Source organism: Amblyraja radiata, chromosome 17, assembly GCF_010909765.2.
Source record: "Amblyraja radiata isolate CabotCenter1 chromosome 17, sAmbRad1.1.pri, whole genome shotgun sequence".
Lineage (NCBI taxonomy): Eukaryota > Metazoa > Chordata > Chondrichthyes > Rajiformes > Rajidae > Amblyraja > Amblyraja radiata.
The window spans coordinates 10,019,895-10,037,761 of NC_045972.1; the positions used below are offsets into that span (position 1 = coordinate 10,019,895).

At 44.2% G+C, this 17,867-nt stretch overlaps 1 protein-coding gene across 3 annotated transcripts in view; it reads left to right on the forward strand.

Moving 5' to 3' along the window:
* Window positions 1-17,867, forward strand: part of wwp2 (WW domain containing E3 ubiquitin protein ligase 2) — a 176,423-nt gene that overhangs the window by 24,789 nt on the left and 133,767 nt on the right. For all 3 annotated transcript variants that reach the window (XM_033035734.1, XM_033035733.1, XM_033035735.1), the window contains one exon: window positions 14,936-15,080. In XM_033035734.1, the coding sequence (XP_032891625.1) occupies window positions 14,936-15,080 (145 nt within the window). The remainder of the gene's footprint in view (window positions 1-14,935; window positions 15,081-17,867) is intronic.

Consider the following 17,867-nt stretch of genomic DNA (forward strand, 5'->3'; position numbering starts at 1 on the left):
GTTACATCCTCGAAAAATTCTATAAGATTCGTCAGACATGATTTACCTTTTGTAAATCCATGCTGACTTTGTCCAATGATTTCACCACTTTCCAAATGTGCTGCTATCCCATCTTTAATAACTGACTCTAGCAGTTTCCCCACTACCGATGTTAGACTAACTGGTCTGTAATTCCCCGTTTTCTCTCTCCCTCCCTTCTTAAAAAGTGGGGTTACGTTTGCTACCCGCCAATCCTCAGGAACTACTCCAGAATCTAAAGAGTTTTGAAAGATTATTACTAATGCATCCACTATTTCTGGAGCTGCTTCCTTAAGTACTCTGGGATGCAGCCTATCTGGCCCTGGGGATTTATCGGCCTTTAATCCATTCAATTTACCCAACACCACTTCCCGGCTAACCTGGATTTCACTCAATTCCTCCAACTCCATTGACCCGCGGTCCCCTGCTATTTCCAGCAGATTATTTATGTCTTCCTTAGTGAAGACGGAACCAAAGTAGTTATTCAATTGATCCGCCATATCCTTGTTCCCCATGATCAACTCACCTGTTTCTGACTGCAAGGGACCTACATTTGTTTTAACTAATCTCTTTCTTTTCACATATCTATAAAAACTTTTGCAGTCAGTTTTTATGCTCCCTGACAGTTTTCTTTCATAATCTATTTTTCCTTTCCTAATTAAGCCCTTTGTCCTCCTCTGCTGGTCTCTGAATTTCTCCCAGTCCTCCGGTATGCTGCTTTTTCTGGCTAATTTGTACGCATCATCCTTCGCTTTGATACTATCCCTGATTTCCCTTGTTATCCACGGATGCACTACCTTCCCTGATTTATTCTTTTGCCAAACCGGGATGAACAATTTTTGTAGTTCATCCATGCAGTCTTTAAATGTCTTCCATTGCATATCCACCGTCAACCCTTTTAGAATTAATTGCCAGTCAATCTTGGCCAATTCACGTCTCATACCCTCAAAGTTACCTTTCTTTAAGTTCAGAACCATTGTTTCTGAATTAACAATGTCACTCTCCATCCTAATGAAGAACTCAACCATATTATGGTCATTCTTGCCCAAGGGGGCACGTACAACAAGACTGCTAACTAACCCTTCCTCATTACTCAATACCCAGTCTAAAATAGCCTGCTCTCTCGTTGGTTCCTCTACATGTTGATTTAGATAACTATCCCGCATACATTCAAAGAAATCCTCTTCCTCAGCACCCCTGCCAATTTGATTCACCCAATCTATATGTAGATTGAAGTCACCCATTATAACTGTTTTGCCTTTGTCGCACGCATTTCTAATTTCCTGTTTGATACCATCTCCAACTTCACTACTACTGTTAGGTGGCCTGTACACAACACCCACCAACGTTTTCTGCCCCTTAGTGTTTCGCAGCTCTACCCATACCGATTCCACATCCTCCAAACTAATGTCCTTCCTTTCCATTGCGTTAATCTCCTCTCTAATCAGCAACGCTACCCCACCTCCTTTTCCTTTCTCTCTATCCCTCCTGAATATTGAATATCCCTGGATGTTCAGCTCCCAGCCTTGGTCACCCTGGAGCCATGTCTACGTGATCCCAACTATATCATAGTCATTAATAGCTATCTGCACATTCAACTCATCCACCTTATTACGAATGCTCCTTGTATTGAGACACAAAGCCTTCAGGCTTGTTTTTACAACACTCTTACCCCTTATACAATTATGTTGAAAAGTGGCCCTTTTTGATTTTTGCCCTGGTTTTGTCTGCCTGCCACTTTTACTTTTCACCTTGCTACCTATTGCTTCTACCCTCATTTTACACCCCTCTGTCTCTACGCTCACACATTTAAGAAACCCTTTCCCTTTAACTCCATCCTCCACTATCCCATTCGACACCCCACCCCCCTTATTCAGTTTAAAACCACCCGTGTAGCAGTGGCAAACCTGCCTGCCAGAATGCTGGTCCCACACCTGTTAAGATGCAATCCGTCCCTTTTGTACAGTTCCCCCTTACCCCAAAACAGATCCCAGTGATCTAAGAATCTAAATCCCTGCCCCGTGCACCAGTTCCTCAGCCACACGTTCAGGTCCCGTATCTCCCTGTTCCTGCTCTCGCCAGCACGAGGAACTGGAAGCAAACCGGAGATAACAACCATCACCCATCATTCCTCTCTCTGGCTCTGTAGTCTATTTCACCACCCATCTTCTCAGACTCCACCATTTGTGCCTTATTGCCTTCATCACATCACCTCAAGCCTTAGTTGCTATCTCCACCCTTCACCCTTTGACTCATCTGCCATTTACACCCTCCTTACTGGTTAAGTTCTTGCCTGCCCCTTCCTCTAGTTGCCTCCTCCCAGCTATCTCTCTCTACTCCCATCAGTATAAGGCAGGGTCCTGACCTGAATCATTTGTTCATTTCCTCCACAGATGCTGCCTGACCCACTGAGTTTCTCCAGCTGTTATTTTTGCTAAAGAAGTGGCAAGGTCATTTACAGCAGGGTTATATTTATATCCATTGATTTCCAATTCCTGAATTAGTGATGTAAATGGTTAACGTGTTACATTGACAAAGTCTGAAGCAGGGTCTTGACCCGAAACGCTACCTGTTCCTTTTCTCCAGAGATGCTGTCTGTCCTGCTGAGTTCCTCCAGCATTTTGTGTCCACCATCGATTTAAACCAGCATCTGCAGTTCTTTCCTACACATGCTGTCTGACCTGCTGAGTTACTCCAGCTTTTTGTGTCTGTCTTCAGTGTAAACCAGCATCTGCATTTCCTTCATACACATAGACAAAGTGCCTGGATATATTCAACCAGATCCCATTGTCTCAAGAAGAAATCTTGTATATTTAAAGTTAACATTGTCATTTTATGCTTGTAACACTTTTATTTGACATTAGATTCATAAATTGAGATAACAATCAAATTTCTTGTGGCTTCTGATGAAACTCAATTTTATTTCTCTGATAATTATCTCTGATAATTCTATTAAAATTGTCATTCCCTTTTCCATCTGTTGCCCATGTTTTTTTGTCATGTTCCTGCTAGAGGGTATAATTAACTTCAAACCTTCAATCGTGGTTAAGAGGTTAGATGAGTGAGATATGCACAGGAAAAAAAATGATATTGTGGTAAAATTTAATTTAATGAGGTTGTTTGGTGGAATGCACTCGTGATGCCAGCAGAAACGAAGAGAGTTTTATTGTGGTCCCAACTGTTTAATTTAACATTCTGTAAGACACAGGGGAATATTAGCTGCCAGTTATTTTGGAGTAGTCCTATTCTGAAGATGGTATGAGGGTCGACTTTTTTGTATGTTTGTTATTCATGCTGTTAGAGAATTGACTATATAAATTATGAAATGTTCTGATTTTGATATAGCTGTAAAGTTTTATGAATGTAACTTTGATTATTAAGTTATTTTCAGCACATTCTCTTCATTCATGCTCTTGTACCACCTGGGTGTGGATATTTGTGAATACTTTTATCTCCAGAATACTGGATTCCAGAAAACCTACAACATTGGAAGACATTCAGCCCATACTGCCTAATCCTACCTCCCACCTTTTTCTTAGATAGTTTGAGGATGACATACTTCAATTTGGGTGTTGTAGGTTCTGAGTTGGGTAATATGGCCAGTTTAGAATCTGCAGGCGCTTTTGCAGATGGGGTAGATGGTAGCTAATGGGAATGCCAGGTGGGTTAGTTCGTGACCTTCCAGCACTTGATTCATAGCATTCATTCATCACTATCAATCAATACCCTCTGGTTTCTGCTACTGTGCCAGTTTTGTGTTGAGTTTGCCTGCAAATCTCATGCACCTTTATTTTCATCAATACTCTTTACAACTGTACTACCTTTCTCCAAATGTTGCAGTTTGGTGCTAAACAATTTTGTGTAAGTGATGCAAAATTCATTGTAAATTCTTGACTTGGGGTTGCTGACCATGAAAAATACTGCCAAATCTCATCTATTGATACCATAATATGTTTGGTAGGTGTGTTTGGTAAGCAGGGCCGGTGCTAGGAATTGCGGGGCCCAATTAGAAAACTGATGGCGGGGCCCCTACTCTAGAAAAGTAAAAATTTATGTATGCTTATATTTCGTGTAGTTTCGGGAATTTTAAGGCAAGCTGGTTGGTGATTGGATGCACCCCCCTTAGAGACAGCGTTTGATTGGCCGCCAAATAAATTTGTCAAATCTGTAACAAAAATCGCTGGTCGGTGCGAACTCAGTGGACTATCTGGTTGTATCTCCAAACTAATCTGGTTGTATCTCCAAACTAATCTGGTTGTATCTCCAAACTAATCTGGTTGTATCAACCAGACTATCTGGTGGTATCTCCAAACTAAACAGTATAACATGCAGGTACATTCATTTAAAATTAAATTCAGTGATTATTTCACATGATTTCTCACTGTGTAAAGCTCAATATCTGACCAATTTCTGTTTAACACGTTTGGTCTGCCGTGAGCATTTTTCGTTGCATCTCGTTGCATCTCCCCTTTTCCTAATCGGCCACAATTCAGATAATAGTCTACTTTCCTGTTTTTGCCACCAAAGTGAATAACCTCACATTTATCCACTTTATACTGCATCTCCCATGCATTTGCCCACTCACCCAGCCTATCCAAGTCACCTTGCAGCCCCCTAGTTTAGAGGGATTTAAACGGTTTAGAGATGTTTAGAGGACTTCAGATGGGTGCAGGTGTGTTTACAATTGTTTAGAGGGGAATAGAGGGAAATAGGGGGGCTAGAGGGGGTTTAGAGGTGTTCAGAGGGTCCCAGAGGGGTTTAGAGACGTTATTAGCCCCCCCGTGAGAAATTATAATTCTCTGAAATTGAAGATAGACATAAAGCTGGAGTAACTCAGCAGACAGGCAGCGCAGCGACTCTGGAGAGAAGACCCTTCTTCAGACCGAACTGAACTCGCGTCGATGAGAGTACTTGTGATTGTCTGAAGAAGGGTCTCGACCAGAAACACAACCCTCTCCCCAGAGCCGCTGCCCGTCCCGCTGAGCCAACTTCAACTTCAGAGCCAAACAAAAAACACAGAGTGCTGGAGGAACTCAGCGGGCCAGGCGGCTGCCTCACCCGCAGGGTTTCTCCAGCATTTTTGTCTACTGCAAAACGTCATTCCAGGAATGCTGAGGGGACAGGGTGATAGAGAGGGAGTGGGAGAGCTAGAGAGAGACAATATGGGGAGCGGGAGAGAGAGCGCGAGAGAAAGAGGGAGGGTGGGAGGGAGTGAGCAAAAGACAGAGAGACACAACCAAAGATCCGCTATAAGATCTTTGGACACAACGTGGGTCGGTAGGTGAATGACAAACCTGCACACCAGGAAGAAGCCCCTTCTCGCGGCCCGGGGCCCTCACTCATGATGGTGAGTTAAATGAAATTCTCAACGTGTCACCGATCTACATTCCTCAGTAAATGTAATTGTGTTTTAAACAAGTATTAATGACGCCGCGTGAATTTTATTCAAAGGAACACGGCGTAATTAATACTTGTTCAAAACACTATAACATTTACTGAGGAATGCGGATAGATGCAGATTCATGACATTGCATAACAAGGTGTTAAGTACTTACCGTTAAGATGTGCTAACAGCACTAGTTAACAAATCGTTTGTGTATGATGGCCGTGCAGCGGTTGTTATACATGTTCGTTTAAAAAAATCCGGATGGCGAATTTAAAAAAATCTTTATTTAACAAAGAGAATTCGTATTTCCGTACGAAATACTGAACATTAGTGCGGGGCCCCGCTTAGGCGCGGGGCCCAATTGGGAGCAATCGGTCAAATCGGCTTAACGCCGGCCCTGTTGGTAAGGATCTTCAAATGAGAGTCATACAGCGTGGAAACAGGCCCTTCGGCTCAATTTACCCATTTGACTAACATGCCCCATTTCCACTAGTCCCACCTGCTGTGTTTGGCCCATATCCCTCTTAACCTATCCTATCCATGTAACAGTCTAAATGTTTCTTAAAAGTTGCGATAGTACCTGCCTCAACTACCTCCTTCAGCAGCTCGTTCCACACACCCACCACCATTTGTGTAAAAAAAAAGTTATCCCTCGGGTTCCTATTAAATCTTTTCCACCCTTCACCTTAAAACTATGTTCTCTGGCTCTCGATTCTCCTACTCTGGGCAAAAGACCAACTGTGTTATACTGTGCTAATTCTAAAATAGTGTTTGAAAATGGTTATGTGAATTGGTTGCTACTCATCCATTGAAAACAATGTTTAAAATGAAACTTTCCTTATCACGGTCAAGGCAGAAAAAAACATTAGGAATTTAAAAGTAAATTATAATTCTCTGCATTTTGTTTATCCGTGAATAAAACAGTGTTACACATTGACACTCATAGTGTAGATCAAGCAGGTGCTAATAATTTATTATGTAGACAGTCACAACAAACATGATTAATCAAATTGTGGGATAGTCATTAGAGGCAAGGAAACAGTTGCACTCAGCAAAGTAGTCTACTCGCTAATGCAGAGGTCGTGATGCAACCAGTCAATATGCTCTCTTCTGTACACGTAGAAGTTTAAGAGAATATATTCATTGACATACCAAATCTCCTCAGTCTTCTAAGGAAGTAGATGGGCTTTCTTTTTGATTTATGATTGCATCAATGTGCTGCGTCCAGGACAGATTTTCAGAGATATGTGGTTAGTCAGTCGATCTCCCTCCAAACTTTTGACTCATTTTTATCTATAATTCATCCAGAACAGTGGCGTTGTTGGCAAATTTGAAGATAAAGCTCGCACTGTGTCTGGCTGCACAGTCGTGAGTATAGAGTGAGTAGAACAGGGTGCTGAGAACCAGCCTTAAGTGCTTCTCTGCTGATGGTTATCAAGGAAGTAGTGTTGCTGCAGATTGTGGTCTGTCGATGAGGAAGTCGAGGATCCAGTTGCAGAGGAATGCGCAGAGACCAAGTTCTGTGAGCTTGGTAGCCCATTTAAAGGGGATAATGTGTGTAGGAAGGAACTGTAGATCCTGGTTTACACCGAAGATAGACACAAAATGCTGGAGTAATTCAGCGGGCCAGGCAGCATCTCTGAATAGAAGGAATGAGTGATGTTTCGGGTCGAAGGGTCTTGACCCGAAACGTCACCCATTCCTTTTATCCAGAGATGCCTGTCCCGCTGATTTACTCCAGCATTTTGTGTCTATCTTTGGAGGGGATGATGGTGTTGAATGCTGAGCTACGAAGTCTATGAACAGCCTGATATATGTATTTTTATTGCCCAAGTGGTCCAGTGCAGAAGTGGAAAGCCAGTGAGATTGCATCCTCCATGGTGGTAGGCAAATTGTAGTGGGTCCATGTTCTCGTTGATGTAGGAGTTAATATGTGCCATAACCAACCTCTCAAAGCACTTAATCACCATGGACGTTAGTACCACCGGTCAGTAGTCATTAAGGCACATCACTTACTCTTCTTGGACACTGGTATTATTAATGCCCTTTTAATGCAGGTGGGAACCTCAGAGCTCAGTAATGAGCAGTTGAAGATGTCCAAAAATTCTCCAGGCTGTTATTCTCCAGGCTGCACTATTATTAAAACTATGACTGTGAACAATTTTTAGAAACATGGTGTTCCTGATTCTTGCCAGTCTTTAATCTTAAAGGAAATTATTATTTTTTAAAATCCAAAAAAGTCTTACATTATCTCTGCCTGCATTAGTATCAAATATTGATTTAATTCTAGCTGGAAATATGGCACGTTGGTTTTCTTTGCAATATGTGGTGCAATTATAGATCAAACCATGGAATCCTGTTATGCTACAATGTGGTCAATGGAGGAAACAATTTCCACGTCTTAACACCAAAACTTATAATAGAGTATAAGTAGTTGTTTCCAAAAAATACTATGAAATTATTATTTTAAAAGTTAATAAATGTAGCCTAATTTCAGATTCTGTACGCATTGGGATTTAAAGATTCAAAACCCTTTCTCCCTGTGAACGTCATCAAGTCAGCAAATAATAAACCCATATATAGTGTCCAAAAGTGAAACATGATTCATGTTACCCTAACAAGTGGTGGGGATTTGCCATTCTACCATTAGAAAAATGGAATTGGCTATTTTCCAATTGCTGTTTAGTGATCTCAGCTGAGATTATGCAGATGTTTGTCATGGAGGCAGGATCAATCTTCTTTACTGACCCCGTGGTCCACATTCAATCTACTTGTCCAAAATTATAACGACAGTCAGCAAATGACGTTGTGAGAGTCTTCAGTGCTTTTGGAATTAATAGGCTGATTTTAGAGAAAAGTGGAAAATTAAAGTCAAATTGTAAGCAGTGGTTATATTTTGGTGAAAATTCAGGCTTAGTTGAGGTTAGATAATTCAGCAATCTGACATTTTCTGGGCTGTAGTTTATAATGACCGATATTTTGTTTTGTCTTTTGACATAGCTGTATTCTATTTAACTTTTATAATTATACTAGACCAAGTGCAGACCCGTTGGGTCTGTTTCCCCAACGGCGTTTGCGGGGGGGGGGGGGGGGGGCTGAGGCATCACACTCACATTAACCACCCCCCAAACACACAGGTGGGGGGAGGGGGGGTGAGAAGAGGGGAGGGGATGGGAGAGGAGGAGGAGGAAACGGGACAGATTTGGGAGGGAAGGAGACAGCGGGGTAAGGGGGTAGCTAGATGGTGATTGGGGAGAGAGATGTTGGAGTGGGATGGGGAGGGCGTATGGTGATGGTTGTGGGGGAGGGAGTGGGATGTGTCTGTAGATGGCTTGTACGGGTGGCGCGGTGGGTGTTGTTTGAGGGGATTGTGGTTTTTTGGTCTCGTTGCCGTGTGTTGTTGTTGCGCTCGGGGTTGGGTCGGTGGAGAGGGAATGGTGAGGAATAGGAAACATAGAAACTAAGAATGCTATAAGAGACCCCCCCCTCAATCTTCTAAATTCTAGCGAGTACAAACCGAGTCTATCCAGTCTTTCTTCATATGAAAGTCCTGACATCCCAGGAATCAGTCTGGTTAACCTTCTCTGTACTCCCTCTATGGCAAGAATGTCTTTGGGCATTGGGCATTGTGACATCACACGAGGGAACGTTCACCAGGGGCTGGGGCTGGTGCAAAGGCATATGTAAATGGATCCATTCCAATTGGACATATGCGAGCATTGGGAATTGTGACGTCACATGATGGAACGAATCAAAAGGCAGAAAGGCAGCTCTCTATGGCAAGAATGTCTTTGGGCATTGGGCATTGTGACATCACACGATGGAACGAATCAAAAGGCAGAAAGGCGGACGGCGGACGGCAGGCGGCAGCCACAGACTTTTAATATATAACTAGACCAAGTGCAGACCCGTTGGGTCTGTTTCTCCAACGGCGTTTCGAGGGGGGGGAGGAGAGTGAGAGCAGAGAGGGGTGAGGAGAGGGAGAGCAGAGAGGGGTGGGGGAGGGGGAGGAGAGAGGGATGTGGGAGGGAGGTGTGGGGGAGGGGCGGAGGGAGGGGAGGAGGGAGGGGAGGAGGGAGATGAGGTAGAGGGGTGAGGGAGAGGGAAGGTGAGTGGGAGAAAGAGGGATGGGAGGGGGAGGAGAGGGAGAGGGGTGAAGAGAGGGAGAGGGGGAGGAGAGAGAGATGGGGAGGGGAGAGAGATGGGGGGGGATGGGGAGGGAGAGGAGGAGGGAGGGGGAGAGGGGTGGGGGGAGGGATAGTGGGAGGGGGGAGAGGTGGAAGATTGGGGAGGGTCAGAGGGGTAGGGGAAGGGGTGGGGGAGAGAGGGGAGAGAGGGGGAGGGAGAGGGGTGGGGTGAGGGAGAGAAGTGGAAGAGTGGGGAGGGAGGGGTAGGGGGAGTGGTGGAAGAGGGACAGAGGGGTAGGGGGAAGGGGGCGGGGGGAGAGAGGGAAGGGGGTGGGGTAAAGAGTGAAGGGGGTGGGGGAGAGAGGGATGGGTGGGAGAGGGAGAGGGGTGAGGAGAGGGAAACACAGAAACATAGAAATTAGGTGCAGGAGTAGGCCATTTGGCCCTTCGAGCCTGCACCGTAATTCAATATGATCATGGCTGATCATCCAACTCAGTATCCTGTACCTGCCTTCTCTCCATACCCCCTGATCCCTTTAGCCACAAGTGCCACATCTAACTCCCTCTTAAATATAGCCAATGAACTGGCCTCAACTACCTTCTGTGGCAGAGAATTCCAGAGATTCACCACTCTCTGTGTGAAAAATGTTTTTCTCATCTCGGTCCTAAAAGATTTCCCCCTTATCCTTAAACTGTGACCCCTTGTTCTGGACTTCCCCAACATCGGGAACAATCTCCCTGCATCTAGCCTGTCCAACCCCTTAAAAATGTTGTTAGTTTCTATAAGATCCCCCCTCAATCTTCTAAATTCTAGCGAGTACAAGCCGAGTCTATCCAATCTTTCTTCATATGAAAGTCCTGACATCCCAGGAATCAGTCTGGTTAACCTTCTCTGTACTCCCTCTATGGCAAGAATGTATTTGGCAAGGGAGATGGAGAGGGGGGAGGAGAGAGGGATGGGGGAGGGGAAGAGAGAGGGGAGGGGGAAGGGGGAGGGAGGGGAGGAGGGAGATGGGGTCGGGGAGATAGTGGGAAGAGTGTGGAGGGAGGGGGAAGAGTGGGGAGGGAGAAATGGGGTGGGGGAGAGAGGGATGGGGGTAGGAGGAGGAGGAGAGGGAGAGGGCTGAGGAGAGTGAGATGGAGAGGGGGAGGGGAGGAGAGAGCGATGGGGGAGGGGGAGAGAGGTGTGGGGGATGGGGGAGGGAGGGAGGGGAGGAGGGAGATGGGGTAGGGGAGGGAGGGGGAAGATTGTGGAGGGAGGGTGTGGGGGGAGAGAGGGGAAAGAGTGGGGGGGGGGGAGAGAAGTGGAAGAGTGGGGAGGGAGGCGGAGAGGTGTAGGAGGGGTGGTGGAAGAGGGACAGAGGGGTAGGGGTAGGGTGGGGGGGAGATGGGATGGAAGGGGAGAGAGAGGATGGAAGGGGAGAGAGGGGTGAGGGACGGAGAGGGAGAGGGAGAGGGGTGGGGTAAGGGGGAGAGAAGTGGAGGTGGGGAGGGAGGGGTAGGGGGAGTGGTGGAAGAGGGACTGAGGGGTAGGGGGAAGGGGTGGGTGAGAGACGGACGGGGGTGCGTTAGAGCGGCTAGTCGGTGGGGGAGGGAGGGGGTGGTGGGAGGAGAGGGGAGGGGTGAGGAGAGGGAGATGGACGCGGGGGAGGGGGGAGAGAGGGCGTGGGGGAGGGGAGAGAGGTTGTAGGGGAGAGGGGAGGAGATGGGGTATGGGTAGGGGGGAATAGTGGATGGAGGGGGAGGAGTGCGGAGGGGGAAGGGGGTGGGGGATAGAGGGAAGGGTGTGGGGGAGAGAGGGATGGGGTGGGATGGGGGTGGGGGGAGGAGAGGTAGAGGGAGATTGAGAAGGGGAGGAGAGAGGGATGGGGGAGGGGGAGAGCGGATTGGACGAGGGGGATGGGGAGGGGGAGAGGCGTGGGGAGGGGGGCGGAGGGAGATGGGGCAGGGGAGGGAGGGGGAGAGGGGTGGGGGGGAGAGAGGGGAAATAGTGGGGAGGGATAGTGGAAGGGGGAGGGGGTGGGACAGTCCATCTGTTCCCCATTCCCTTTCACCCCCAATCCTCTTTCTCTATTCCCACACAAGTGATGACACAGGCTGCGGGGCTGGGGCTGGGGCTGCTGCAAAGGCATATGTATATGGATCCATTCCGATTGGACATATGTGAACATTGGGCATTGTGACATCACACGATGGAACGTTCACCAGGGGCTGGGGCTGGTTCTATGGGTGAGAAGCCAGTTTTTTTTTTAATATGGGGGGAGGGGGGGGGGAGGAGAAGGATTTGATTAAAAATGTGTACATAAACACGACGAAATGTAATCAGAAGTGGATACTTAGAAAGAAAAGTGAAACCTCTACCGAAATGGAAAAAATCTCGGCGGTTCTGCGTCTGGTTTCGGCGTAGCAACGAATCAAAGGCTGGCAACCACAAGTCAGGCAGGCAGCCGGAGGGGTCTGGGTGGACCTTTGCCTTAGGTTGGGTTGAATGTTAATTGTAATCTGAAATCAGAATTATGGCGGTTCTTGAGATAGATTTTTTTTGATGTTTTTTGGATTGTATTAATTGTACAATCTGCTCCACTGTCACCCCTTCTCACAGGGCATGTTTGCAATGTAGCTTGCTTCCATTAGCAGACACGAGGAACGGCAGATGCTGGTTTATTAAAGAAAGATGCAAAATATTGGAGTACCCCAGCAGGTCAAGCGGCATCTCTGGAAGATATGGATAGGCAATGTTTTGGGTCGGGACCCTTCTTCAGACAAAGGGAATTGAGGGGGGAGAAAACTGAGAAAAGAAGTGGGGGTGGGACAAAGCCTGGCAACTGGTTAATTAACTGATGGGTTAATGCAGGCGAGAGGGGATTTTATTGGCAGAAGGGTGGACAAAGGCCGGAGATGAACATAAGACCAAGGGTGTAAGATAAGGATATAAAAGGAGTGGAAGGGAAAGAGGAAGGGATACAGATTGAAGGAGATGGGGAGGGAAGGAGAAATGGGGTCAGGATAGTGGGAGAAATGGGTGTGCATACTGGTGTGGCACAGGGAAGAGAGGAGGGAAAAGGGGCGGCTGGGGGAGTGGGTTGTTAACTAAAACTGGAGGATTCCATGTTCATATTGTTGGGTTGTAAACTACTTATGCAGATTATATGCTGCTGTTCCTCCAGTTTGCGTGTGGCCTCAGAGTGGCAATGGAGAAGGCGCATGACATAAAGGTCGGTATGGGAATGGGAAAAGGAGCAAAATGGTTAGTAACCAGGAGATCCAGCAGGCTTTTCCAGACCAAGTACAAGTGTCCAGCGAAACGGTTGCATAGTCTACACTTGGTCTCGCTGTTGTAAAGGGGACCACATCGGGAGCACCTAATGTGGATGTGAACCTCTGTCACACCTGGAAGGGCTGCTGAGGTCCCATGATGGATTTGAAGGGGGAGGTGTAAGGACAGGTACACATCTCCCGCAGTTGCAGGGTAAAGTACCTGGGGAAGGATGAGCAAAGTAAGCAGAAGCAGAGAGAGTGTCTCTAAGAAAAATGGAAAGAGGTGGGGATGGGAAGATGCGACTGGTGGTGGGATCAAGCAGAATGTCGGAGAATTATATGTTGGATGCAGTGATTTTTGCACGACTTGATCAGCGAACACAGACAAGATGGGATTTAGTAACAGTTAAGGTGCAGTTCAACTTAGAATTAAATGTGTCATTAAAATTGTGTCTGTCTTCCTACAATGGGAAAAAATTGAGGAGTTTGTGGCTCTGGGACAAAATCAATCCAGGATAACCGTGGCAATTGCTTTGTTTCTCTTAATATTTAACTGAGAATCTTCTCTTTACTTAGTACAGGATGAAGTTGCATAACAAATCAGATGTGAAGGTGTTTACAGAAGAGGTGGTGTGGTGGAGTTGGCAAATGTAGCATTCGCATGAAACTTGGTGTTTGTTTTTGACGTTGTCAAGGGTCTGCAAATAGAAGAGAAATAGGAAGGGTCCTGTACAGCTCTTTGAGCAAGTGTAGAAGTAAGAATGAAGGAGAAGGAGAAGTCTTTATACATCTGCTATTAATTCTATAAACACATGAAATTAGCAGCATAGCTTATTTCAAATCTGAAACATCTGAAAATACACCACCAAAGACTTTAATGTAGTTCAGCAGGCATTGTATTTCGTTCCACTGGTTTTTAGCAGTGGAATCTTTTTTTTCCAATGCAACACCAGATGTCGCTATTGCAATAAAAAATGAAGGAAGATCTATATCAGACTTGAAAATTAGCAAGTAATTATTTCCATTGCAAAAGATTCATAGTTTCTTAAGAAGATCTGACAATGAATAGATTGAAACTGGTTGCTTTAACAGAATTTGAACATTTAATTGATATCAACCCTTTAAAAAAATGAACGTTCCTCCTGATAAAAGATTTTCGCCCTTTCTCTGTTTTTCGACAGCTTTTGTTTTATTTGGCATCCACTGAGCTCAAAGTTGTTAAACCCCAGACAGTGAAATTGTTACTAGAGGAATGGATTGTACTCAGAATATATTTTAAAATGGTGATCTCATGTTGAACGGCTAACTTTGTTTGTGTAATGTCTGTGCACCATTGTCCCGTTCCTTTTTTTGTTTCTTTTACATTTAGTCTTGCTTTCTGCAGTAATGATATAGGATTTTTCAGTTTATTGGAACAATTGTTAATTTGTTCTTCTAGCCATTTTTCTTTGCACTACCTACCTATAGCTAAGACAGAAGACATATTGCGGGGAGACATCCAGCAGTGTCACTCTGAACATAGTTGTTGGCTGCTAGATGGACAATAATTCTCAGATTATGCTCCTTCCTCTGCCAACTCACTGTTACAGGAAATCGGCTGTCGGCCGCTGCTGAGTGCATCACCGCGGTGGTACAATTAAAAAAAACTCAGGTTTCTTGAAAATATGCGCTCTTTCTAGTTCAGAAAATAATCTACAAGATTAAATATGCACCGTATATTAAGAGCTAAATTAAAACTGAAGTTTATAATTGCCTGAATGAGATCATAATGCACTGTGTGAATTCTGACTGAGAACTAATATCCCATGACTATAGCGTATTACGCTAATATGCCGTGCAACATTGTAATTCTTTAGTTTGTCTGGCCTTGTCCTGCTTGACAAAGACTGGCAATCTCCAATGTTTTCTGACAACTTTGGAATCATTTACTTATTTTTATGACTCATTCTGGTACAACATTTTATCTGTAAAGATGCCCTAATGCGTAATGAATCTGGGTTTTCATTTTTTAATTTGAATACTTCGTTTATAATTTTGAAAACGTTGCAAAAGTGAATGCAGGTGATACAAGCTGTTTAAATGTCTGGCTGCTCTTCATTCAAATTATTTTGAATGTTTTTTTACATTAAAAAAAACTTTGTTTCAGTTTTAAAAGCCAAATTGAAAGTCCCAAAACCAACAAGGATTAGTTGCTACATTGAAGTGACAGTGGATGCTCTCCCTGATGAAACCAAGAAAACTGGAAAGCGGAATGGAAACCTCCATCCACAGTGGAACGAGACACTGACCTTGTAAGAAAATTCCCGTTTTTATTCATCTGTGTTCATTTAAAGTGTTTAATATTTAAGAAAAAACTGCAGATGCTGGAAAAATCGAAGGTAGACAAAAAGCTGGAGAAACTCAGCGGGAGAGGCAGCATCTATGGAGCGAAGGAATGGGTGACGTTTTGGGTCGAGACCCTTCTTCAGAACATTAAAAAACATTTAAAGTGTTTAATATGTTAGGTTTTTATATCTGAGCGAGATTAGAAATAGATGGTCAAATTGTGCTGACTGGAGGGTTGGCAGTCTGAAAGTAAAGCTTTGGTGATCAGCCATTTGCAAGTAAATACGTCCTGGATTTGCACAGTCGGCATTAGTCTGGGATGAGCTGAGTGAAGAATGCTGGCACATCTGTCATCTCTACCACATTACATCCGTTGGTGGAGCATGATCATGCCACTTTGGACATTTGTGGAGCACGATCGTGTCACATTAGAGATCTGTGATCCAACTCGAGCCAGACCTAGCAAAGAATTAGAAAGTAGGTGCCAGAAATTTGAAATAAAACAAAATGCTAGAAACATTCAGCAGGGCAGATAGCATCTGTGGAAGGAAAAACATTTCAGGTCGAAGATCCTATATCAGGATTGGAGAAATGAGAAAACAAGTATTTTAAGTTGCAGAGAGGGTAGGGAGGAGTGGATAACTCACAGAAATATTTCTGACGGGTTATGTCCAGGTTTGCCACAGTGATGAGCCATTCTAGAAGTTGATAGATAGGTGATATAGTGAGGGGGAAATAATCAAAGGGACTTGTAAAAGCTGCAAAACATAGGACCAAGGTGTAGGAATTGCCCAACAGATTAACCAATAAAATTGTGGTGATATTACCAAATCCTTCTCGATTGGGATTCTCAATTGATATGGATGGATATATCCACTCTGAAGATTAGGAAGAAAAATATAAAATCTGTTATTTATTTGATTCAGCGTTTTTAATCGTTCATTGGTATTTCAATATGTGCTTCACTAATTTTTCATTAAAAAAAAATACAAAAATCAATTTTGGTAGCTTTCAAATGTCTCTGTTTTTAAAACTTGCCAAGCCTCACAGATTTTTACATAAGGTGGGATTCCTCCCCAATCCTTGTCTCCAGATAGCCACAGGCATTCTGTGGCTGACCTTGCCACGTGACAAAGGGATTTGGAAGCCATCCATAAAGTTATACATACATCCATTAAGTTTAGTATAGGCATGGCTATTTGGAGCACTATTATGAAAGGAATTTTTTTGTATAACATTAGTTGCTGTGCTGTTGGAGCAAGGAATTTAAAGGGATTCAATTTTAATGTAGAAAAGTACGATACAGGAACAGGATCTTCGACCCACAATGTCTTTGCTGTACATTATGTCATGTTATACTAATCTCCTCTGCCTGTGTGTGATCAATTTTTCTCCATTCCCTGCATATCCATATGCCTATCGGAAAGCCTCTAAAATACCAATCATATCTGCCTTAATAACCACCTCTGGCAGCATGTTCCAAGCATCCAATACTTTCCATAAAAATACATTTCCATGTAGGATCAAGGTTCTAAGTGTCTGCCCTCTCATAATTTTATAGTCAGGTCTCCCCTCAGCCTCCAATGTTCCAGAAAAAAACAATCCAAGTTTGTCCTCTTCATGTAGCAAATATCCTCTAAGCCAGACAGCATTCTGGTACACCTCTTCTGCGTCTTCTTCAAACTCTCTGCATCCGTCCTGTGATCCAGAACTTCATACTCCAATACTCCAAATGCAGCCTAACCAAAGTCCTATAAAGCTGCCACATGACATCCTAAAACTTAATGCCCGAGCCTGTGAATTCAAACATATAATATGCTTCCTTTACCACTCTTTGTGTTGCCACTTTCACAAAGCTACGGACATGGACCCCAAGATTCCTCTGTACGTCAATATTGTTAAAAGTCTAGCTGTAAACTGAATTATTTCCCCTTGCATTTGACTTCCTGACGTGCAACACCTAACACCTGCTTGGATTAAACTCCATCTGCCTTTTCTCTACCAATTCTGTCGCTGATCTATGTCCCACTGCATCCTTTGACAACCATCCTCGCTGTTCATATCTCCATCAATTTGGTGTTGTTTGCAAACTTACTAAACCAACCCATCTACACTTGTGTCCAAGTCATTTATATACACATCACAGACAACAGCAGTCCCAACAGAGATGCCAACTGTGAAACTCCACTGGTCACAGATCTCCAGGCAGAATATCACCCTACCACCATAACCCTGTCTTCTATGAGTAAGCCAATTCTGAATCCAAACAACCAAAAGTATTAACAAACGTGTCAAAATATTTGAAGCAAGAATTGCGACAGCATAATGGGGAAAGAGCATGAGCTTGAGTATTGTTTTAGAGTTGAATGACAACAACCTACGCTACAAATAGTCAAGTATTTTTTGCCAATGGAAGAGATCAAGAAATGGAATTCTCTAAGGTGGATAAGTGGTAGCTGGATTCGGGTGACGATGTGGATGCTGTCATGTGGGATGATTTAAAATAAAATCCAAATGTTGGAAATTTGAGACAAAATTTGCTGAAAATTCACAGTAGTTCATCCAGCATTTTTTAAAGAGGAAAAGAAATGTTGATATTTCAGTTTGAGCCTTTAGCAATATGAGAGCAAGAAATAGATCAAGATGAATTCACGGGACCTCGTGTTTTTTCCCCTACTTTTGGAGAAGGAAATACCCTCTACCACAATGCCTATGTTTACATGGCAAATTAAAAAAGCTGGATTATGGGGCTG